General features: G+C 36.9%; 1 protein-coding gene across 1 annotated transcript in view; it reads left to right on the top strand.

The window, feature by feature from the left end:
- The window catches only part of LOC107100913 (E3 SUMO-protein ligase PIAS1-like), a 41,254-nt gene that overhangs the window by 7,393 nt on the left and 8,471 nt on the right, over window positions 1–25,390 (top strand). Inside the window, exons 2-7 of the mRNA XM_015399592.1 lie at window positions 17,097–17,181; window positions 17,256–17,394; window positions 17,481–17,615; window positions 18,888–18,993; window positions 24,515–24,588; window positions 24,777–24,937. Coding sequence (XP_015255078.1) covers window positions 17,097–17,181; window positions 17,256–17,394; window positions 17,481–17,615; window positions 18,888–18,993; window positions 24,515–24,588; window positions 24,777–24,937 — 700 coding nt within the window. The remainder of the gene's footprint in view (window positions 1–17,096; window positions 17,182–17,255; window positions 17,395–17,480; window positions 17,616–18,887; window positions 18,994–24,514; window positions 24,589–24,776; window positions 24,938–25,390) is intronic.

Raw genomic sequence — 25,390 nt, 5'->3', positions numbered from 1 at the left:
CCAAAACCTTTTTAATCATGATTAATTCCCACATTTAAAGTAGACAGGTGGATTTTTTTTTCTTTTTCTTTCTGTTTTCTTGCTGTTATTCCTCCAACTTGGATCACATTTCTACCTTGAGTGCATCTCTTCTTTATTGATTTCCTGATTTCTTTCCATTGTTGTTGTCTCCTCAGTTGCCTTTCTTTACCTTCCCTACTTTTTTTCTTCCTCCTCATTGTTTACTCTTTCTTAGTCTGATTTTCTTATCCCGTCAAACAGTAAATTACAGATTTTATTGTGCAAAATAATTTACTTTATGACTGTTACCGTGCCTGAGGTATTTGTGGAATGCAAGGTACAGTAGCAGACATTCAAAATGGCCCTACCCAGTACAAACACCGACTGGAGTGACCCCCTCCTTCTCCTGGGCGTGCATATTTTTTTACTCTGACTCCACCCTTGCACTGAATTACAGGGTCTGACCAGGAGATGACGCTTATCTTTTGATCTTAATGTCCACAAATCACGAATAGAAAGAATATTTTAGTACAAAAACTTGATGTTTACAAAAGGAATTGTAGGGGACCATCCAAGGACCAGCCAGGGGCCCATCAAGGATAGTGGGGAAACTTTGAATGGCTACTACTGTATAAAAGACTTTGAATACAGCTTAGTTTGTGTATTTTCTACTATTTAAAGCCCTTTTAACGAGATGCTAGAGAAAATGCTGTTGCCAAGCTTTCCAAATTTCGAAGTTGATATTGTGTAGGATAAACCATTAGTTGTCCTCGATGGCCACAAAATCTGTTGTTAATACATGATAATAGCAATGTAGTTCTCACCATTTTTTATATTTAGTTAGTAAAGCAACATATCACAGACTCTGCATCACACTGACTTCCATATCAATGCATTCTTCTGCACCATGTTTTTTTCTCCCACACTGTTTACATTTGATCACTGCAGCACGTTAAGGAATGGAAATGTCACGAAAGCTGTACAAAACGAAATTTCAATAATACAATTAAAGTTGTCTAAGTCTAGGTCTAACATTTGAGCTATAGCTATGCTCTTTCTCAGATTTAGTGAGAATCACTCGGGAGAAATTAAGTAGATCATTTTTAAAAACTTCATAACGTTTTAAGTAGAAGAAAAATACCTTTATTGTTCCCCAATGGGTACATTTTGGGCTAAAAACAAGTAAAAAGAGGAAAAGTTACTGTTACACACTAGACTAATTAGCATAAAAAATAGGCTGCACAACAGAAAAGCACAGACTGAAAAGACATAGAATAATAATAATGAAGTTAATTTAAAATTTCTTGCCCTTTGTAATCAGCTTTCTTTAAGAATTTGATTTATTTTAAATCTACTGTTGTAAATTATTCTGTCAGGCATCAGACTACAGGTTAACTACCATAGCAGAAAACTACTTCTAAATATAGTTTGTGTAGATATGTTTTTGCTTATTTTATGTACCAAAATAATAAATGTTATTGATATAATTTTTATAAAGATAACAAGCAGAATAGTGTGTGTTTATGCATCTAAGATTTAAATATAATGATAGTACAACAATATCAGACAAAGTTATTAGTTTTTTGAGAGTCGGTTAAAAAAAAAAACATCCAGATATCTGAACCTGGATCAGGCTCAGAAAAAGGCTCTTTGTCTCAGATAAACAACATGATAGATGTGGTGTTTAAAAATGCTGCTTGTGTTTTTCTCTCTGAGATATTTCCCCCTAAAATTGAGCAATTAATGTGCCATCCTTTATAGCAACAGATGGGGAGCAAATTAACTTTAAAAAAAAAAAAAAAAAAAAAAACGGGACTGCTCAATTTCTGCTTTTTCTTTCTCATCCCCGACAGCAGCTGCACCATAAATCTACCCTTTAACTGTAGCATGATTACATTACTCTCATGTCGGCTTTGCCTAAGTTTGAACAACATTGAACTAGATGGAGGCAGTAATTTATTTTTGCCCCATACATGGTTGGTGCTTTTGGATTTTATAAGATCTGGGTTTGTAGGTTCTAGATAAGTGGATTTGACTGGAATGCTTCTGGCTCCTTTTTGAAATATAAAACCAGATTTGTGTTTATATGAGCTTTTCTCACAACCAATTTAAGTAATGAAAATGTGCAATAAAACCCCCCAAAATAAAATCTGTCCGTCTGTTCCCAGACGTGAATTTTCCATCCTAAAACACCCTCTGCTGCAGAGAAATATATCAGTAATGAGATTAAACTGTGACAGCTATGCTTAACACATATAGATTGGATCCTCATACATGTTTATAGTTCCTAAAACATAGCTCTATGTGTGAGTTCCAGCCTCTGACTGATATCTAAATACATTGGTTTCCTCTGTGCATATAAATGTAGTTATTATCACTCACACCATCTTCCCACCCCCCTCGTCTCATTACCCCTCCCTGTAGTGCCGTCCTGAGCTCTCCACAGAGTCTTATCAGTCTGGGGAATAAAGGTTATGCAGCCTGCAGCTCGGCCCTGCCAGCATCCTCTGCTCGATGGTCTTAGCCACTCCATCGTCTCCCTGATTGCCATGACGACCTAATGGTTTGCACTCTGTCTCGTCTCCCTTGTTGTCTGTCCTTCATGGAGAAATATGCCTTATTACAGATATCAGACACAAACATGATGCAATTTAGAGTTTTCTCTCCCTCAAACAATTTTCACGAATTGGTTCGAGCATATGTAGACCTCAAGTGCTTTTTCTACTAATTAGCTGCCATTTTATTAATACAGCTTAACGCAGAACATTTATATTATGTCTGTAGTTTGAAATCTGTGCAGCATTCTAAAAGAAGACTCAGAATCGGTGGCTATTGCTTTGGAGAATAATTTCTATGAAACGGTCTGTAATTATGTTTGTTCTTGTAAAATTTGGACTGAATTGTGTTTTTTTTTTATTATAAGTGATGCATTTATTTTTAACAACTCATGAAGGAATCTGTGTGTTTTGGAGTTCCTGTGGTGTCTTCATACGTAGCAAATATATGGATATAGAAGCTTGAGAGCAGCTTAAACAGTGCTGTATTCTACAGAGGACAGCAACATGAAGAGATGTTTGAATAAACAGAGAAAGGAAGAAACATTTCCTAATAAGGGAGTTCTCTGTGAAGTAAAGTCCTGTTGTTGACCCGGCTCTCCAGACCCTGTTTAGGAATGGACCCACTTTGGTGGGACATATCTAAAAGATCCTGCAAAGTATAATTCTGTAATTAAAATTTAAAGAAAGGCCTAAGCTGTTAAGTAGGCAGTTGTACCTTCTACTATGTAGCTCTGCATGGGACAGCTTTTTAAAATGCTGCTACCACCAGTTCCTGCTGAATTTCTCCATTTCTGTTTGTTCCCACTGAATATGGCAAGCCTTTTTAAAATAAATTCAGTTTCGTCTGGCCATCCACAATTACCTTCCAGATATCTTAAAATACATTTTGACTAGACAAAACCACATTTTGACTATACGGAATGGTAATTTAAGATATCTGTATTTACATTCTGATTAGGAAGAATAATAATTCAAGATATCTTAAATTACATTTTGCCTAGTCAAAATTCCTTTCAAGATATCTCAAATTACTACACAGAATTCGTCATTTAAAGCGTCACACGCGGATTTAACTTTTCCTCCTTTGGATTTAACTGAAAGTAAGGAATTTTTTAGGAATCATCTTCCTGGAAGCCCATTAAAACGATCATTACACATTTTGACTAGTCAGAATGTCAAATCAAGATATCTTTAATGAGAAAGATGAATAATTCAAGATATCTTTAATTCATTTAGAGATATCTTTAAAGGAATTTCGAATAGTCGAAATTACAATTCAAAATATCTTTAAATTTATTTTTGTCTAATCATTATTTGCTTTTAAGATATCTATAATTTAGTTTTCACTAGTCAAAACTGCATGTCTCCTATCCTAAAATACATTTAAGATATCATGAATTATGGTGGCATTTGAGATATCTTTAATTAGAATTATGACTAGTCAAAACTATAATCGAGATATCTTGAAATTACTTTATGACTAGTCGTAATTTAATTGTAGATATCTGAAATGTGTATTTCAGATAGTCAGTAATTCCTTCTAGATATCTTAAATTGTCGTTTCCATACAAGTTAATGGTAAATATGACGTTATTTCGACTAGTCAGAATGTAATCAGAGATACTCGAATAGGTATTTTGACTAGTCAAAATATAATTAGAGATATCTTAAATCGCTAAATCGTCTAGTCATAAAAAAATTTGAGATATCTTGAATGTAAAGGTGTTATAACGGAATTTATATTAAAACGGCTTGTCTGTCTTTCACACCTGACCGTGCCCAAATATTTGTAGCCAATCTGCTGAAAACATTTGTATAATAAATGAACCTTACAAGTTTCTTCCAACACTGCAAAGTGGCCAGATTTTTGTATTTCTTATTTGTTGCTTTTCTTATAGTTGCTTTCGTCCAGCCCTGAAAAAGAACCCCCAAACAATTTTCTTCAATTTCATGATTTTCATGATAAATATAAGCAAAAAATTAGTTATGACAAGACTTAAGGATTGTTCGTTACCACTGTAGAGGCAAACAACGGGTAGCTTCCATTTATCACTGTTATTCTCAGCTGGCCTTTGTCATGTTGTTCTCTTTATCAGACTCCTTTTCAGTTTCTGAAATAGAATAAATGGTGTTCCACCCTCTAAAAACTTTTTTTTTTTTACACAAAACTTGTGTCGGCTTTGCCTTCCTAATGCAAAACCCTAAAGTTGTTAGAGAGACAAAGGCTTCTTCAGAAAAAGGGTGTTTCTCTAAGGGAGAAATCCTAATTGCTGATTGGTCAGTTGCCTCCTGGGTTAATTGACAAGAGTCACGTCAATTGTTCCACTGGCTGATCCACTTACAGTCAGGAGCTGAATAAATCTAAGATTAATAAGTTCCCGTCTATTACAGATATACTCATAATGCACACTGTAAACCAACGTATACAGATAATAAAATCAGAAATTTTCCCATTTTTCTATTGAGAGATGTTGATATTGCATCAAACTAATCTAGATGATTGATTTGACTCTATTTTTGAGCAGGCCTAACAGGAACCCGCTCTTTGCAGCCAGTAAGGTCAATTAAATGCCAAAATGTTCAGAACCTGGTCTGCCTACATTAATGAATGAGTCAGAATCAGGTGGTTTATAGAGTTTATTTTGGGTCTTTCACTGCAAGCGATGAAGGGGAGTTTGCACAAGTACAGTAAAGTACAAGATTTCACTCTCTAGATCAATTATTTGATAAACCAACACTGCACCACAGTGGTTAGTGGCCTGCACACCCAATCAGAGCAACAACTAGGACAGCTGAGACTAAAACATGAACTAAGCTGTCAGGTCAGTAACTGATAGTCTGCAAAACATTTTACTTTTAAAGCACTCTAATTAGCTTCTTTAATATGTGATTAAAACTGTTTATAAATGCTAGAGTAACCACATGAACTTTTCTATGAAAAAATCTATGATTTAAAAGTCAATTGTATTATTTGAACCTTTGCCAACTGATAAGATATTAAACAATATATTAGGTTTTTATCGGCATTTCTAGCTGATTTAATCTCTTTGTCACGAAAAAGGAAAAATCCCAAGCAGTTTGGTGAGCACAGTAAATCAGGGCTGTGTCGTATAAACCCTTCACTGAGACGATGGCCTTGGGCTGCATAAGCTTCGTCTAATTTTCTATTTTCTTTTCTCTCTTATTTATGTCAGGCCTGACTCCGTGTTGATAAAGAAAACATGAACCTCATTACTTCACGACTTCCTTAAATATTTGGAATATTCTACTTTATTAGGGAATGCAAAAAAAAAAAGGGGGAAATGAGTACATTTAAGTCCTGTCATATTTAATATTTAGTGAAGCTGCCTTTAGGGATTATTAATCTCCGGTAAAGAAAAGCAATTTAATGTTATTACATTAAAACCTCACTTATTGTTAAGTTTTTTTGCATGTCCTCTGATTTGCTGTTTGGTTGGGCTAAGCTTTTTAAGGTGTTCAGAAACAGTTGCACCCTCTGGTCCAATTAGGTGTTTTATTGTAAAATAATTGTCAAAATGTAATTATGAGCTCTTTTACTTAAAATCAGCAGTGTAGCTGTACTAGTCTTGCATTAATTAATCATAAACTGAAATGGTTTATGAGGTCTGGCTTTTTCTGGCTCTTCAGTTTTCAGAGCAGCTTTAATCAAACTTAGCATTTGACAAATGCACATTAATCAGTTTTGTAGTTCATCATAACAGTGGCTGATAGTGACCCTGCAACGCTGCATCTTGTTTTGTTTTATTTTTCTGCTCTTATGGAGGAATAAATCCAAGAAACTACTAGCCTTTAAAAGTCTGCAAATATGTTTTGTAATTGTACTTATCTAAATCAAGACTTGGGCTTTATTCCTTATTTCACCTTCCGAGATATGGAAATCAACCTTCTGAAATAACACATGAAATATACGCTGCTCAAAAAAATTAAAGGAACACTTTGAAAACACATCAGATCTTAATGGGGGGGGAAATCATGCTGTTTATTTATATTGATATGGACTGGGTGATGTGTTGGGAACAAAAGGATGCCACATCATTTGATGGAAATGAAAATGATCAACCTACAGAGGGCTGAATTCAAAGAAACCCCAAAAATTACAGTGAAAAATTATGAGGCAGGTTTGTCAATTTTGCCTAAATTTCATTGCAGCAACTCAAAATGGTATTCAGTGATTTGTATGGCCCTGACGTGCATGTATGACATTGTCAGGCATGCATACAGGTATCTCCTCCCAGATCATTCTACAGCCCTGTCCATCTCTCCTGGAGTTACTGCCTGTCTCCTGGAATCTCCTCCATGCTCTTGAGATTGTGCTGGGAGACGCAGCAAACCTTCTGGCAATGGCACGTATTGATGTGCCATCCTGGAGGAGCTGGACTGCCTGTGCAACCTCTGTTGGGTCCAGGTAGCGCCTCTTGCTAACAGTAGTGACAGTGACACTAGCCAAATGCAAAACTGGTTAAAGAGAGTCAGAAAAGATGAGGAGGGGAAAAAATGTCAGTGTCACCTATAAAACCATTCCTGTTTTGATGGTCGTCTCGTTGTTGCCCCTCTAGTTCACCTGTTGTTAATTTCATTAACACCAAAGCAGCTGAAGCTGATTAACAACCCCCTCTGCTACTTACCTGGCCAAATCAATATCCCAGAAGTTTAGTTACCTTGATGCTATACTCTGATTACAAAGTGTTCCTTTAATTTTTTGAGTAGTGTATTTATTGAGTCCTATTACATATGTTTTACACAGGGCACTGTGCAAAAGGAGGATTAAGAAAATTTAAGCTAAATGCTTTCTTAAGCCAGTTTTGTGCGTTATAAAATGAAAAGTTTTTCAGGATCCAAACCAACTGCATTCTATCTGCATTCTGGCTTTTTATTAAAATAAAAACAAGCAAGTTTCAGGCAAAGTTTAGCTACATCAGATGTACTATTAATTGGATTAAAAGGATCATTAAAGAACTTTAAAGAATACATCACATTAAATGTGTCAATATACTTCTATCTAGTTTCTGCGTCGCTGAGACCAGCTGGTCTAAAGGGAGTGTGCTCGGTTTCGTTATCCCCTGCATTCACATTATTTAGGATGTCATAGTGGTTTGTTGTTCTGGCTGCAGCCTTTGACCACTTTGCTCTGTGTGAAAACATAACCTGATATTTACCAGCTCGTACTCTGACCCCTGAGCGACCCTCATCTAGCAAAATTTTCATCTCACTGTAAACAGCTCTGCCGTCTCGCAGCAAATGAACATCAACAAAAAGAGCCTTGGCTGCATTCATCTATAAACAGCTTGTTGTGAATGGCTTTCATCTCTCAGAGCCTTTTAAACCGGCTTTATTCCTGGTTCATCAACATCTCCTCGAATTGTTTAATCTGACAAACTCGACCTCTAAAAATTGTAAACATTTGCAGCTCCGGTCCTTTTGGTTCATATCCTAAAAAAAAAAAAAAGGAAACACTTTCTGCCCTAAAGAATAATTTGATATAGATTTTTTTTCAGCAAATTAAGGATAAAATGTTGTTGGTGTGGATGATTTATGAAGCCATGGCCTAAAGGCATTTTGAAATGCCTGCTGCACTCCATGATGGAGGTTGCAAAGCGAGCTGACTACCCAGAAACCTTTAAATGCCAACATTTCTGGTCCTAGGTCTAAATGAAGCCTGTCAGGTTTTCTTATTTTATAACGTCCATATGCTGATAATAAAGGTAATTACAGCTGTCAGAGGGGCAGCAACTGATGTTTGTAGAGCGATTTTTAGTTGTCATTGTGTTGAAGTGTGAGCGAAGCATCCAGATCTGACCTTTTGTTGCAGATCCTTCCAGCGTCTGAGTTTTGCTTTTGACTGACACAAAAAGAATATCTGCCTTTGTTCTGCCTGTGAATGTTGTTTTAGCTTGTGTCAACGCACAAAGCATGGCAGCCTTTGTGTGTTTGTGCCTGTGGTGCAGAGAAAAAGTAGCAAAGCCACTAACAAGTTAATAAACTCCAGCTGGGCTTTGTTGTGCTAAAGACGGACTATAGAGTCGAGCACATTCCCTGAAGTTTAAGTCATGCAACTTGTCTTGGGGGGGGGAATGAAAAACTTTCTAGGTTTGCGTTTCTTACACTGTTGGAATACGCTTTGGTGACCACAGGCAAGGCCCTGAGCTGAGCCCCTTATTCTGCAGGAAAAATGTTTAAAGTTCACAGCTTACTTAGCTTATCACATTTAATTGTTTGTTTTTTGATCGATAGATTTAGAAAAATGCAACCCAAGCATTTCTCCTTTAAACGTGTTTTTCAGAGTACCAGATCATTAACTCAGGTTAGCAGCTGTATACACGATAATCATAGGGCAGAATAAAAGAAAGTGCAGCTTTAAGAGCAGCAGAGCTCTCAGACTGAATAAATGGATGTAAAATTCAGTGCTTTGCTTGTAAAATGGACCATTTAAGGACAGTTTTACAGAGCTGGTTAATATACGGTTAATATACGAAGCAGGGTTCATTGGAACCCTGCTTCTTTTGGTTTGGTGTGAAAGATCATCTGAACTTTTTTCGCCTTCAGTTGAACCCTGCTGTATTTCCTCTAATAGTTGAGAAATATAAAGCGCTATATTTCCATTCAAAAAGAGGAAGCGGCGCGTGTTATATTTACAAGATAAGGTACTTTCGTCTGAGTGACCCCCGCAGCATGTCACAGCCTCTCCTCCATCTTCTTTTCTCTTCCACTGTGTTCAGGTCATATATACTGACCAACATGCTAATAGCTGACTGCCATGTTTATGGCAAGATGTTTGAGCATTTAAAGAGCTTAGGAGCAATGTTCCCTTTAAGCTGCGGGCTTGTGAGATTGCGGACTCTTCGCGCTTAAAATCAAATCAAACATATACTGTAAATTAGGGATGCACGATATTGGGATTTTGGCCGATATCCGATATGCCGATATTTTAAAACTCATGTAGCCGATAACCGATATCGATACCGATGTTAAAGCTGGACAAAAATAAGTAGTCATTGAAAATAGCAGTTTTGTTATCCAATTCTGACACTTTGAAAAATAATATACTCAAATATATTTTCATATTTTAAATTGATTTTTAAAAACGCGGTATTGATCTATTTTACTTTCAAAATCTCGTGAAATTTCATCGTTCTGTTACAAACTCTCGTGATATTTTGCAAATTCTTGTGAGATTTTGTTAGTAAAATAGATCGATACTGCGTCAATATATCAACATATAAAAAAATGGCAACATTTTGTGAATTTTCGGGGGATTTCGTAGCATAACGATGACATATAGCAATATTTCATTAGTAAAAGAGATTGATATGGTGTTTTTAAATGGCAATATATCAGCATATGAAGATATGGGGATATTTTAATGTATCAATATATATATATATATTTTTTCAGAAGTTTTTGAGGAAGAAGTAGTATTTTTTATTTTTTTTTAGACTTTAGAAACTCAGAAGCTGATCAAATATCGGGTTAAATATCGGTGGGGTGGCCGATGTCCGATATTCAGTTTTAAGGCCGATACAGGCCGATACCGATAGGGGGCCGATTATATTGTGCATCCCTACTGTAAATCAATTAGACCAATCTTTTCTTCTCTGTGTTGTGAGCTGTCGTCCCCAACAAATTGTTTTACATAATATGGAGAAATGGAGACAGTTTTTGCTTGCCATAAGTAAAATTGAATATAATGAAAATTGAACAAGGAGTACGTTCTTTTTTTTTTTTTTATTTCATTCGGGCTCATAGCATCTCAGCCTGCTGGACGTGTGAGCCGTCTTTTTTTTGAATAAACAACATTTAGGTGTTCTGGGTGCATGATCTAGCTACTGTTCAATACCGGTTTAATATATCACTATCAAATCTGTTTATTACAAAAAAGGTACATTTAAGAGTTGTATTTGGATGAATATGGTTAATAAAACGTCTTTTAAAAAAGTTCAGCTAAAGGTGCATAAATAAATAAACAAACAGGAAGAAGAATATGTGGCAGCCCAAATTATTGACCATCGCAGGCTTCTAGAGCAATGAAGCTCACAGCCCTGCTCCCTAACATGCACACAGTTTCACATGTGCGTTCACTGCACAGGGCAATGTTGCGTGTGATGATTGTTTTTTTTGTGTGATATTTAATAAAATTTCTTACTTATGGATACTAATCATTAAATGCTTATAGTATGATATAATTTATATTAGTAGAATCACAAAAAAACCCTGTAATTAAAGAGTGAAAGGGAGACACAAAGAGTTATAGGAATTTATACTGTTTCACAAGCTTTAGCTCATTTCATTGTGCAAAATGTGTTTTAATCTGAACCAAAAGTTGAGTCTTAAAGGTATAATGTCACATTCCTTCCAGAGCAGGACACTAATCTTGACCAAAGCAGGACTTGTACATACAGCATACCACACATCTTAAGAATAAAAAGTTGTTTTTGTTTTTTTTTTCATTTTAAGTGGGCAGAATCACTTAAAGTAAACCAATGGAAATTTCTGCTTTAATTTCTGTAATAAGCCATGTAACTTGCTTTAATTCCAGGTTAATTTTATGTATATACAGTGTGGGTAAATAAGTATTTGATCCTCCTGCTATTTTGGAAGTTCTCCCATTTAGAAATTATGGAGTCGTCTGGAATTGTCATCATAAGTGTATGTCCACTCTGAGAGACATAATCTAAAAAAATTAAAAAATTAATTAGATTTGTAAACTCTTATTAAATATTGTTAGTTTTCAGTTTTTTTTTTGTTGTTGTTGCAAGGTCTAGTTTAATTGTTCTTTCAGTTAACAAAAAATGTTATCATTCTAGTTTTTCATCATTTAATCAGTTTTAGTTCAACGATAACCTTGTATACCAGAAAACTTTTCCTGATTTAGAAAAAATTTAATGATCATATTGTTATTTTATAGTCTACAGTATTTCACCAGCATGAGTTCCTCCATAAAGTGTAAATGAGTCAGTGTATAGCAGCTGTTATAACAATGTGGATTTTCTGTTTGCCCAAAAAAGCTTTACATACTGTCCATCAATGTCTAGAACAGGGATGTCCAACCAGTTCAGCATCAGCAGCTCTAAATGATGGATCCTTTATGTTTTATTGTTCTGTGTCTTTCCTCATCAGATGGTTATCAATTTTAATAAATTCATATGATGTGAATTTCTGGAATTTTCTTTGGGATTCTGTCTCTCACTGTTAGAATGTACATATGATTAAAATTGTAGATTGTTGTATTCTTTGTAAGTGGGCAAACCTGCAAAATCAGCAAGGGGTCAAACACTTATTTCCCTCACTATATGATGAGCAACGTTTTGTTGCTATAATAGTTATTGCTGCACTAAAGAGGAAACAAGTAATTAAAGTTTCTGCTCACTTATTAACTTAATCACAGAGTGAAGAAAATTAGATGATTTACGCAACTTTTAGAGACAATAAAGCCTGAGATAAAAGATGGGAGTTCCTAATGTGAACTCTGCTGCAAAGAGAATACACATTGAATTAGATGCTATAAAGTTTTATCTCTGCCTCTTTGCTTTGTTACGTTTATCTTAATCGCTATTAAAAAGCTCAAGCAAATAAAAAATTCATACATAGAAAATTCAGAACCTAAAGCTGGTGCTCTGCTACTGCTGATTTAGTCGAGCGGCTTCTGCACGAGAGGAAGGAAACCGCTCATTAATAATGAGTCAGGGTGGAAATTGTGTCTGAACTGAATGCTCTGATGAGCACCTGAGCCACAGTGAAGTTCAGAGGTTGCTTTTAATCTAACTCTGCTGAATCTGCCTGTCCAGGGTAAAGGTTTGGAGTCCTCATGAAAACAGGATGAAAAGATATCTGTATGTCCCTTTAACAAAGTCCTGCACTCCAGTACTCTGCAGAAATATAAATTAAAGGAATAGATGAGGTGCTGAGGTTATCCTGCAGACATAAATAAACTATCTGCTTTCTGTCTAACTTAATGTTTAAATGCACTTTGTTTCTGCTGCTGAGTGAGAACAACGATGAGAGAAAAATGTATTTCCCCACATCAAAGCCTCTTCAGCCCAGCTATCAGTCTGAAGGATGAGGGATTTTAAACTGGGCTGATCCTTCACTCCTTTCCATCATCCGCTGTGGTTATTCCTGTCATCCTCCTGTAAACAGGGACTCAAGCGTTCTTCATTAATGAGCTTTAGAGCAGCTGGAAGGCAGATTTTGTTGCCTTTGGACTCAGAAAGCCTTCTTGTTTCTGGTGTTTATGTAAAGCTTAGCTAACCGGATACTGATACTAGATCATATTTACCTGAGAAAGATGATCCTGCCCTGTGCAAATAAAACATTTAGACATTTTTTCGTTTCCTTTTAAGGATGTAAGCACCTTCATCTGGAGTTTGTTTTAGTAGAATAGAGGATGAATGGGACAGATCCCCTTTAAACATAAATAATAATGAAAGGAGGGAAGCCTTGTGGTTATAGTTCAGCTTTTAATACTTACGCTCTTTATTTACATCTTAAATAAGCCACTGTCAGATTTTTTTCTGGAGATGAAGGAGTCCATCTTGGATCTCCTGACCGTGCACATTAAAACACCAGAAAGAAATCCACCACCACAGACGAGAGGGTGAGTTTCAGAGTGATTGGAGGAGTGAGAGAGAGAGAGCACTTTCTATTTATAACCTGTGTGCCCGGAGAGGAGAGAGACTGTTGTTGGAAAGCACACTCCTGCTTTGTGTTTGTTCTGCAGCACACAGGCTGCAGCTCAAAGGACAAAGCGCTATGGATGCAAAGGTAAATGCATCACATACAATTGATAAACACTGGGAGGTGAGATGGGTCATTACGGAGAAAATTAATTACTTTTTGAAAACCAGATGATAGGAGGATCAGGACTGGTTTGTTAAATCCTCCATAGGAACTATAGCTTTCAGCCCCCTCAACGCCTACATGCAAACAAATTAGCAGAATGGACCTAATGCTGCTGAGAGTTTGAATCCCTGCAATCTCAGATTCTCTGGGTACGTTCTGCCTTACTAAAGGTCTTATGAGTTTATGAAGACAAAAAAGATCAAGAAAATCTACACAATAAGAGATCAAACATGCAGACTGAATATGCATGGGTGCAGGATAACTTTTCACTAAAATATTTTCCAGCTATTTAGTCATGTTGTGTTCTCTATATGAGTTTAAACAGCATGATTGTACAGGATGGCACAGTAGAACATACTGATGAAAAACTGACAGGTGAATTTCTGCACGGATTCAGAGCTGAGAAAAGTTCAGGCAGCTCCAGCCTGATGAGAATTCTCATTCATTATTCAAATATTGTGCAAGGTAACATGCATGCTGTGGCTCTTAAAACTCTGCTGTACTCCAGCTCCTTCTAAGAGCATGGTCGTTAGGTTAAGATGTCTGTAGATGTGAATGTATGCCTATATTAACGAGGATCAGGGTGTGTCCTGCCTCCTACAAACGGACTGCTGCAGGTAGAAACCTGCAGCGAGCCTGCAAAGGTCCCGGCAGGTAAAGAAAAATGACGAATATACAGAAATTTGAAGCATGTAAATTCAAGGCAGCATTATGTTGGAGAAATAAGTAACTGTGACATTGTTGCTTAACATTATGGTAATATATATTATTTATTTTCTATAATGGCAAAACTCACCACTCAAGATGAGCTTTAGCACCCAACCACTAAAATGCATCATTTTAATAAATTATTTATAAAACACACAGAGTAAAATATTTCAACAAGACGAATGAAAACATGATTGAAGCAGCTCAGAGAGCAAGTAGTAGAGTGGAGTGAAAATGCTTCAATAAAAATCAGAACATTAAGAAAAAATAACACATTTAGTCAGGAAATAAAATTTAAATGCTCATACCATCTTAAATGATTATATTTTTAGAAGTGATTGAAAATCTAGAGGCTAATTTACCCGCTTGACCTTTAAAGCTCGGCATAAATGGTTAAATATATCAGTTTAAGCAAAGATTTCATGACACTGTTGATATATAAATCCACTAAATATTGTGTCCAATATGTTCTGTTGCGAAATGTGAAATAACTGAACTACTTCTCAGAACAAGTTTTGATTGGCAGCGAATCATTTAAAAACATGTGCTGACGAGGTTCTTCTCACTATTGGGCAGAAGCCTCAACTCGCCTACATTCTGCATGGTATATATTCTTATTGATTCAAACCGAGAGGCTCAAATGATGTGTCCTCTCTGAGGGAAAATAGTTTGGCATGTTTTAAAAATGCATCATATGAGAAGAACGTCTCCGTAATTCTTTCTGACCCTTTTTTCTTTCCATCTGTATATTTTATGCTGTGACTCATTAAAGCCCTCAGTTTATCTCCTTTTTGTTAAAATTCTCTCTTTATAAGAATCCAAAGTGGAGTAAAAGATTGTATTGGAAGCCTAATGCTCATACTTCTCTATAATGAACCAAAGTAGCCTCTAGATAGTCATCAAACATCTGGGTCTAGTATATGGAAGCAGAGCCAGATGATAGAGCAGGGAAACCAGGAAGCTCATGAGCGGCTCTGAGGCGATAAATCCAAACCTTTTTACCCCTGATGAAGTTTTATATTCAGACAAAGCTCCTTTTAAAGTAGAAGTATTATTAAAGAAAATGAACGCCATCGCTATGATTACATTTAACTACAGACCAGCTCTTTGTTTCTAGCCTCCTACACAAACTTATTTTGTAACTTTATGAACCTGCTGGCCGTAGTTAGATGCACCGTTATTTCCACCACCTGTGGGCGGGCCTATAAATAGAGCAGGTTTTATCCTCACCTCAGTGTGAGGTCTTTTTCTGACACTCAGGCACTCGTTAGCAAGTCTTTCCATTGCGAAGGAGATATTTGAAGATCTTCCGTCCTTGTATTTGTGTTTTAGCACAATAGCTTAATGATATCCACTGTAGGGTTTAAATTTTATCAGCAAAAAAAAAGCTCACAGATGGATGAGCAACCTGCAGAATTGATGTTAAATCTGCAGAATTAGGAGCTGTTGATCTCTGGACTCTTCCAAGAAATTAATGCTTGCTATGATTAAGTCTAATATGTCTTTTATTGTTTTTAGATGTGCTTAATAAATAAAATAGATTACAATGTTTCCGGTTGGGGGGGACAAAATAAATATGAATATGAATAAGGACAAAAGGTGTTCAAAATTTGAAAAAGTACTTTCATTTAATAGTGTCAAAAATTGTTAACAAAGGCTCAAAAGCAATACAAAATAACTTAAATAATCAATAACATGGATCTGGGCCCAACTTTACTGAGGTCAACTGAGGAACCAACTCAAACAAAGAAACTGACCTGCAAACAAAGAACTAAAGGCTGCTTAAATAGGGATGGAGTAACCCAAGTCTACCACATGAGGGAGGCATGACATACCAAAAGAACCAATAAATACAAAATTAACTTAAGCATTCTATGAAACAAATGAAGCAAAACTAACTTTTACTTTGCAGAAACAATAATAAGTGAGTATTTAAGTGACAAAATTAACCAATTATAAACAACTTGGAACAAGTCTCCCCCGTCAGTCTTTCAAAAAGCAAATGGTATGCTCCATGTTTCCTCCTCCAGCTGGTTTGTATCAGCAGCACCTCCAAAAAAAGTTCAAATAAATAAACCATTCAGACAGACATTAACTTAAGTGTGCATCCATTAGAAAATACCTGTCTAAAAGAAATAACCACCTTAAACATAAACTGTAATATAATATAAAGCAAGAAAACAATACTAACATTATGTGGTGGGAGCATCATCCATCACACTGCTGTTGCTGCATTAAGACCTTTTTGACTGTTTAGATAAACTTTTCTGGTATATTTCAACAGAAAATTCTGAACTTTTACGCTTTAATTTTAAACTCCTTTCATGACTTCTTTATTAATGCTGCTACTATCATTGATCAGAAGGTTTTCAATAACTTATTTTTATCCCCAAGGGGCAATCTAGAAGAGAAAATCCCTTATTGTCCCCCAAAAGATCATAGAAAAGTGGTCGCTCAAATGTGGACATTAAAAAGTGTATAAAAATAACAGAATAAGGGACATAGTTAAAGAATAAATAAGTAAAAAATACTGTACTGTACAGTGTTTTTATAATATAAATACTGTGAGTCTGGAGAATAAATAACCAATTTACAGCAGTGGACTTTTTTTTTAAGTAATGGATATGTGGAAATAGCAGAAACAGCAGATTTAATGGCACACAAGTAGAAAAGCATGGAACTCTCTAGATAAATATATAGATATGTTTGAATGTGCAAAGTGCTGTGCAGGTGTTAGTAGGTAAAGCTAAAAAGCAGCAGTGCAGCAGGAGGTAATAGTTGGGCTGGGAGGGTCAGCTGGCCCCGGGTCAAAGAGTGCTGAGTGTTAGAAGAAGAACAGCCCTTAGAAATAATATGTCATGTTGTGAGTTCAACCATAGATTTTAGATGTGAATCTAAAAGCTATAATCTGTAACAGGTCTTCTGACGGTGAGATTTATGTGAGTAAATCCTTTCTTCTTTGTTTCTCTGCAGCGTCAGACAACAGCCAGCGGTTTCAGGAGACGTGTTTTGCCTTCGCGTTGACGCCGCAGCAGGTCCAGCAGATCAGCAGCTCCATGTAAGGACACCGAAATGGAATAAGCCACAAACACATAAGGCTATCATGATAATAATCATCACCTTTCTTCAAAGGGACATCTCGGGGACCAAATGTGACTTCTCGGTTCAGGTTCAGCTCCGGTTTTGTCTGTCGGAGACGAGCTGTCCTCAGGAAGACCATTTCCCCTCCAATCTTTGTGTCAAAGTCAACGGGAAGCCATGCAACTTGCCGGTGAGGAGTTCTGGTTGACTTGGCATCCGCAAACATGAAAGATTTTATGTTTTGCTGGGAGTCTGAGGTTTCTCTCTGATTTTCAGGGTTATCTTCCTCCAACCAAAAATGGCGTTGAGCCTAAGCGGCCGAGCCGGCCGATCAACATTACCTCACTCGTCAGATTGTCCACCACAGTCCCAAACACCATCGTGGTTTCGTGGACGGCAGAGATTGGGAGGGTAGGAGCTAAACACGTCTGTTTTTCTTCTTGACATTTCATATTATTACATTAAAAAGATTTAGCTAACAAGAGTGAGCAGAGGTGGATAATCGAGCTCCAGATCTGGAGAGTAAAAAGCCTGAACAGAGATTAGTCCAACTGTTTGCATTTCCAGCAGCTGATCACCTGGTTAAACCAACAGGATAAAGGAAAACTAGGCAGGGTTTGGATTATCCACCTCTGATTTAAACTCGTCACAATTTCTCCCACTAACTTTGTATGTTTTTTTTTTAATTCCTTTAGACTTTTATCATTTTAATTAGCTTTCTATGAATTTAATCAACAAGCACTTCTCTGTTTACGTCCATAATCAAGGCATCACCTGCTTAATGAAGTGAATCAAATTAGTTTGTTAAATCCCAGTTTTACTGAAAACGCCTCTGAAAATTCATTCTGAATTTTTTCAGACAAATATGCTTTCTGTCTGTTCAGATCAGGTATTATTATACATCATTGTTGATTCAGATACAGAGTTCCTCTATTCTTACCTTATTTTGCAAGCCCAAATCTGTAGACCCACTGCCAGATTTTATTTATTTATTTATTTATTTATTTATTTATTTATTTATTTATTTTTTTGCCAGATTTGGCAAAAAAATAAATAAATAAATAAAACCCCACTGGGATTAGCAGTGGGGTTAATCTGCACCAGTTGGGGACAGTGGGTGTAGCTGGCTTGGTTAGTAAAATCCTAGTGTTAAAGATGCAAATCTGCAAATGTATGAAATTCATAGATCTGACTCAGTCATACAGTATTTATTACTAATTACAGTATGTGTGCAGCCAATTCAGGAAGTAATTACCAAACAGCTGCACAGATATGTTCCAATAAAAACAGAGTTTGGGCATCTCTTATTATTCAAATTACTCTAAGAAAGCAATTACAATTAAAAATTAATAGTTAATATAGAAATTATACATTAGAATCCGAATTAGTTTAGTATTTTAGCAGAAAAACAAAATACATTTCTTCTTCTTTCTTTACTTACAGTGAAATTATTCCCCAACATTTAGCTTAATCCCAGGGAGCAGGGCACTGTGGAATACTTTGGGGCCCTTGCTCAGGGACCCAGAGTGGAGGTCAGTGGGATTTAGAGCTTAGAGACTTTCCAGAACGAAAGCTCCATGCCCCAAACACCAGACCACCACTCTCGTTATGTTCAGACCGTAGAGAGCAGCAACATTCAGAAATCTCAAAACTCATAAATGCTGTTTTAATTTGTGTCTGCAGAATTACTCCATGGCTGTTTACTTGGTGAAGCAGCAGTCATCCACGGTGCTGCTGCAGAGACTGCGAGCAAAAGGCATCAGAAACCCTGACCACTCCAGAGCTCTCAGTAAGAACTGCCAGGCCTTTTCTTTGCAGGATAACTGATCCTAGAAGCTGGAATGCTTTAGGGCTAAAACTGTCCTGATTCAGAGCTACACCCAGCTCTGAAGATGAAGAGCTGCAAATGATCTATTCTCTATATTTAATCAAAAGTGGTGGAAGGAAAAAGACAACTGAGAGTTTTGTTTTGTAGTGTTGTCTGTATTTTCAAGGGGATTTAAATAAGAAATTCACTTTGTCAGACAACTAATTAGAGCTGCTGTTCTTCTGCATTGTTCTAGTTTATACTGGAGCTTTTCAATTCGGTGTGTGAACAACGTCTGAACCCTCTGATGGGTTTCAGATCCAAACCAATGATAATAGAAATATGCAATTATACTCACACTTATTCATATGTTGGATTTTTACATTTAAGAAGATTGTTATCATTTTCATGCACAAATGGACTCCTTTACTCTGAAAGTTTACCCCGACCAGAGCCAGAAATGTTGCATTACAGTGAAGGGACTCCTACCTGGAAATGCACATGCTTGGAAATCAAAGGTTTTTACTTAAATATAGATTGAAAATAAGCTGAAAAAGAAATCAAAGGATTCGGTTTGATCATGAAAAATACCAGTATTTGCAGAAAAACACAAGAGGAGAGTCTTCTCATTGCAGTTGGAATCAGAAATAAACTAAACAACCTCACACTTCTCTTCTACATTACTATAATTGAGTCTTTCAAACACAAACAGTTTATGGGCGCTCTTTCTTCTCTCTACGTCTGATCTCGCTTCCATTGCATCCTTACCTCCAATCCATGAAAAGAAAACTCATCTTTAAGGTGTCCAGTTCCAAATAGCTCTTCCACAAAAGCAAAGACTGGGTGTCCAGAGAGCTCTATACCAACAGGGAAACAGTGGTGGCAGCATAGTGCTTCTATACATGGATATGAGTGGTTTGGCAAAGAGATTAACATTTGGAATGGATGTTTCCACATGGATTAGAAGAGGGTGTCCAGAGAAAAAAAAATCAGAGATTTTAAAAAATGCAGATCTAGATTCCAAGGAAAAATCTGACAGATAATGTTAACGCTAAGAAAGCTTTGGACAAAAGATAACCTCCCAATGTTACTCCAACCAAAGAGGAATAGGCTCTATGCACAGCTCCACTACTTCCTGAATTTAATGCAGCTCCTTTGTTTCCTGTCTTTCATGATTGGATGCACTGATTAATCCAGGTGTGTATGACCTAAGTAACTGGCCAGACACACCTGGATTAATCAGTGATTAAAACTGACTATTGAAAACCCAAAATTTCAGTGTCTTAAAAATGCAGAATATTACTTTAGACCAATACAAAAAATGGATTTCTGGAAATATTGGCCAAGTGATGTATGAAAGTATAGAACACTTAATATTACCTGGGGCTTCTTTTGCCTGGATTACTGCATCAGAGCGGCGTGACACAGTTTTGATCAGTCTTGAGGCTCTATTCAGGTGTTAGGAGGTGGCCTTCATTTATTTTCCTTTGTAAGGTCTGGGGTATCCCATCCTTTTCTTTACATTACCCCATTAATTTTTTTATGGGGATAAGGTCAGGTGACGTCCGGTCAGCAAGGAATAACCAATGGATCATTATTTATACCTAAAACCAATACGTTTGCAGTGATTTAATGAATTTAGCATTGATCAGTAAAATAAAATACAAATTTTCGTTGCGATCACGGAGTCTGGGAGCGGCCATTTTGTAACACCTCACTCCTGACATCTTCCGGCAGTGACGTCACGGTGCGGTAAGCCTAGCTCCTTTCTCCCCGCTTTACAAGCAAAATCAATGGGAGCTACTAGACACATCTGCAATCAACAACAATTATTGAAGATTTTGCAGAGGACTTCACCATTGAAATTCACCAGAGCTATAGTGAAACTGACAATGCCCACGTGCATGGCAGTTGGATGTTGGAATACATCAGCTAAAAGTGAAAAAAAAAAAAAGTGTTATTTCACCTTTCCGATTCATGATCCTCCACAGACGGAGTTGTCGTTGGATTGCCAACTTGAACAGGGAGGATTTGCCATAAAACTTCTGGCCAGAGAAAAAACACCTAATATGTAGCCAACATTTGGAAGAATGTTTCAAGCTGATTTGGATAATAGGGCGTTGTGACACACACCAGATAGCACTGGGACTTGATCAACAGCCGATAACGTGACATCACAAACCAGTAGGTGGCAATAGTGTTCTTTGACAAACAAGAATGTCTCAAATGAAAATTACTCTTAATTAAAAAAATGTATCATTTATTGAACACTATGTAATAATTTCATATTTATTGATTCGGCACTGCATGCAGTTGCTTAGTCCTGTGGAAAAAATGAAATCTACATCTTCATATAGTTGTTCAGCAGCCAGGAGGATGAAGTGCTTTAAAACTTTCTGGTAGAAGGCTGCGTTGACCTTGGACCTGAAAACAGTGGACCAACCCTAGCAGAGGCCATGGCACACCAAACCATCGCTTACTATGGAAACTTTACACTGAACCTCAAGCAACATGGACTCTGTGCTTTCTTATCTTCCTTCAGACTCTGGGACCTTGACTTCCAAAGGAAATGCAACTTTAATTTCAACAGGGAGTGTAACTTTAGACCACTCAGCGTTAGTCAGGTTCTTTTTGTCTTGAGCCAGGGCAAGAACCTTCTGATGCCGTTTCTTTTTCAAGAGCAGCTTGACACAATGAATGGACGTCCTTGAAACACAGACTCCAGCTGCAGTCCTCTCCTTGTGCATCTCCCCCCACATTCTTAATGGGTTTTGTTTCCCAACTTTCTCCAGACTGTGGTTTGATTATTGCCTGTACACTTTCTTCTTACCACATCTTCTCCTTCCCTTTCCCTTTCTATTAATGTGTGTGGAACTCTGTGAACAGCCCTCCTCTTTAGCAATGACCTTCTGTGTCTTGCTCTCCTTGTGTAAGCTGTCATTGATCATCTTTTGGACACCTGTCAACTCAGAAGTCCTTCTTATGATTGTGTAACCCCCAGAACTACACTGAGAGACCATGTAAAGGTTAATTAGCTGATTAGAGTGTGACACAATTTTCTAAGTTACTGAATTTTGATATTTTCATTAGTTGTCAGTTATCATCAAAATGAGAAGAAATTAATACTTGGATTCTATGAGTCTGCCTGCAATAAATAGTTATCACATTTAACGATTTTGAATGGAAATACTGAAATAAATGAAATTTTTCATGATATTCTAATATAACCAGCACCCATAATTTGGCCATGCTTGTCAGCAGAGGCTTTATGTCAACTAACTGCACTATTTTTCTATGTAATTTTCAGAACTGTATCATTGTTACATCTCTGCTTTGTACAATAAACATCCTTAAGATACCTAAATAAATTACAACACCACCATTTCACAGTAGCACATATAGACACAAAAAGTGAAAAACTGGCTAACAATGCTAATTATCAGCTGTCTAAGGTTTTTATCTCTGCATGTTTTTGGTGTCATGACAGCACTTTGGTCTGAAAGTAACATGTTTGATGAATTGATAAATATTATTTTGGTAATCAGTCATTCAATAGGAGGGATGATTTGTTGACTGACAGCAGTTTGGGGGTTAGGGTTGAGTGTCTGATCAGGATGCAGTTATGGATGGATATGGGGATGTCATGCTTACACCTTCTAATAGGTGTTTATTTATGAGCGACTGGCAATGCAGTAACTTGATCGGTCATGCCTGGGAGGAATTTGTTTTAACATCACCTATAGGATGAGTCCTACTTCTTTATTACACTCCATAATGTTAAAGTTCTTTCAATTTGTTTCCTTAATTTGATGCCTCCTAAAATCTGTTGTTTTTGTTGAATTTCACCCCTGATTGGTCAAACACAGCTATCTTTTGTGCAAGTTAATTTTGCACCATTGTTGATGCATAATTGCTTAAAGTTTTTCTTAAGATTTTAATTTCTCTTTTGTTTATTGCAGCTGTTTAAAAAAATACTGAAACTTAATTGGTAAATAAAGGAAATTAGACTGACAAATACAGAATAATTGAAAAACATTTGTGCTTAGGGCCCCTAAATGACTAGCACTGCCTCTCATTATTAATGTCCTCCGTTTTTCCTTACTCATCTGATACGTCTAAAGCTACATTAGTTACAGAAACTTTTTATGTCAAAGGAAGGGGTTTCTTCAGACAGACGTCCTTATCAATAATTAGGCTACAAGCTGTAAACAATAGAGATTGGGCAGGTGGTGTGTTGCAGAGAATGTGGAAATAAGAAGCATGCTCTGCACGCTGGAACAACTCCCAGTATGCTGAGGGGTAAAATTTATGCTTAGTTGAACAGTGCAGTACGATCCCCTAAAGCAGCGAATAAGTGCACTCATTACTTGTCTGATAGTATTTTTTGCAACCGAAAAGCAGCAGCAATTTGCAACAGCAGTGTGCAGATGGCAGATATGATATGGAGAAGATGTGGGCAGAGGAGAAAGAGAAGAGCGTTACAGTGTGTCGCTTTGTCGTCACTATTCACAGCAGTAGGTCTGTAATCTGAGCCTCTGCCGTGACCAGAGATTATTTCTCCTCTATTCATGGCACCTCCGAACGCACTGTTAACCCAAAGAAAATGTGCAGCCCTAAAAACTCTAGGACTCGATGGTTTCCCATGCTCATGTCACAGAAAGCCTAACTGAATAAGTGGCCATGTGCTTCCTTCAGACGTGCAGCTTATTAGCTGACAGAAGAAAGCAGCACAGCCAAACAAAGCCCAGATATGAAGATACAGCTACCTGTAGAAACTCTAGGACAGGCCCAGTCTAAAACCTGCCATCTCAAAACCTCTGAAACTGTCAGGTAGAGAACCAAGTCATTTCTTCTTAACTTGCTCATTTTTAAAATAAAACAAAAATTGCTTTTTCTCAGAATTTGATGGTTGTCAATTTTTCCCCTCCCTTTATGATATGCCGCCTTGTTTGTGCATTACTGATTGCACTTCACATACTACTACTTTTTGCTCTAATATTTTACTTGTTGCAAATTCAGTATTTAGCGACAAATAAAAGATAAAATAGAGTTTCAGTATAGTGTCTTTATTTAGTCAAAACTTTAACATAGTATGTAAATATGTGGGAAATTTTCATTATTCAGAGTGTTTCTAGCTTTAATAAAACTCATCTGTCAACTCAGGATTGCGGTTCCTTCCTAGTTTTGCTTACTCAGACTTTCTCCAGCTTTATGCTTATAAATTTAGGAAAATTGGTTTGATTTTGGTTCATCTTTCGTTGTTATATGATATAGGTATAGTTATAAGCATCCTATGACTTTACATATGTTTTTGTTTTGTTTATTTAGGCAGTCAGTAACTGTTTTATAATGCATGGTAAGATTCAGGTGTATTATGAGGAGCTCCTGAACTCATTATCAGCTCTGACCTGATGCTCGCTGAGACTAAATGAGCACATCTGCAAAGAAGAGCTCCACCTGCCTGCTTCTCACAGTGCTGTTTTCCTTTTCCTCTTTCCTTCAGTCAAAGAGAAGCTGACAGCAGACCCCGACAGTGAAATAGCAACAACCAGCCTGCGCGTGTCGCTGCTCTGCCCGGTAATCACCTGTTATAAGCTTTATGTTGTATTTTAACCATCTAGTCAAGCCAACACATATGTTGCTCAACATGTCTGACAACGTAACTCTCCCTAATCAGTGTTCTGCATTGCCATTTGGTTTTGGTATGTTTATCCTACTAAGGTGGCTAAAGTAACCCCTGCAGTGTGTTTCCCCCTCCGTTGTAGCTGGGGAAGATGAGGCTGATGATCCCATGCAGGGCGCTGACATGCTCCCATCTCCAATGCTTCGACGCAACGCTTTACATTCAGATGAATGAGAAGAAACCCACCTGGGTTTGTCCTGTCTGTGACAAGAAGGCCCCTTATGAGCACCTCATTATCGATGGGTAGGTCAGACAAACGTCCTGCAGCCCCTTGGTGTTTTCTGGAGGCGGATGAAATCCCTCCTTATTTATCCTTAATTTGGTTCCAAAGCTCCATATCACAGCATCTTTTCAAATATTTTTATATTTTTTTCTCTTGTTTTTTTTTTTTTTAAAGAGTTTTTCTTTTGTTTGTTTTCCTTCACTTTCATGCAGTGTTTGAGCAGATAAATGATTGCATGAGGAGTTTTATTTTAGAAATAATTATGGGTGTAAAATAGTGATGCTTAAAGACTAATAAAGAGATATGAATATCTAAAATGCCTTTATTTCTGACTTTAAATCAGGTTAAGTTTAATCAGCGTTAATGCTGGCTATAGTTTACACTCATCTGCTGTTTAGGCTAAATGGCTAGCCCTCCAGCAATCAGAAATCCTCAGAATCCTCAGCAATGAAAGGTTGGTTCTACTGAGGTAA

Source organism: Cyprinodon variegatus, unplaced genomic scaffold (assembly GCF_000732505.1).
Source record: "Cyprinodon variegatus isolate N-32 unplaced genomic scaffold, C_variegatus-1.0 Scaffold1027, whole genome shotgun sequence".
Classification (NCBI taxonomy): domain Eukaryota; kingdom Metazoa; phylum Chordata; class Actinopteri; order Cyprinodontiformes; family Cyprinodontidae; genus Cyprinodon; species Cyprinodon variegatus.
Note: the sequence above shows the minus strand (reverse complement) of the source record. Positions and strands in the feature narration are given on the sequence as shown.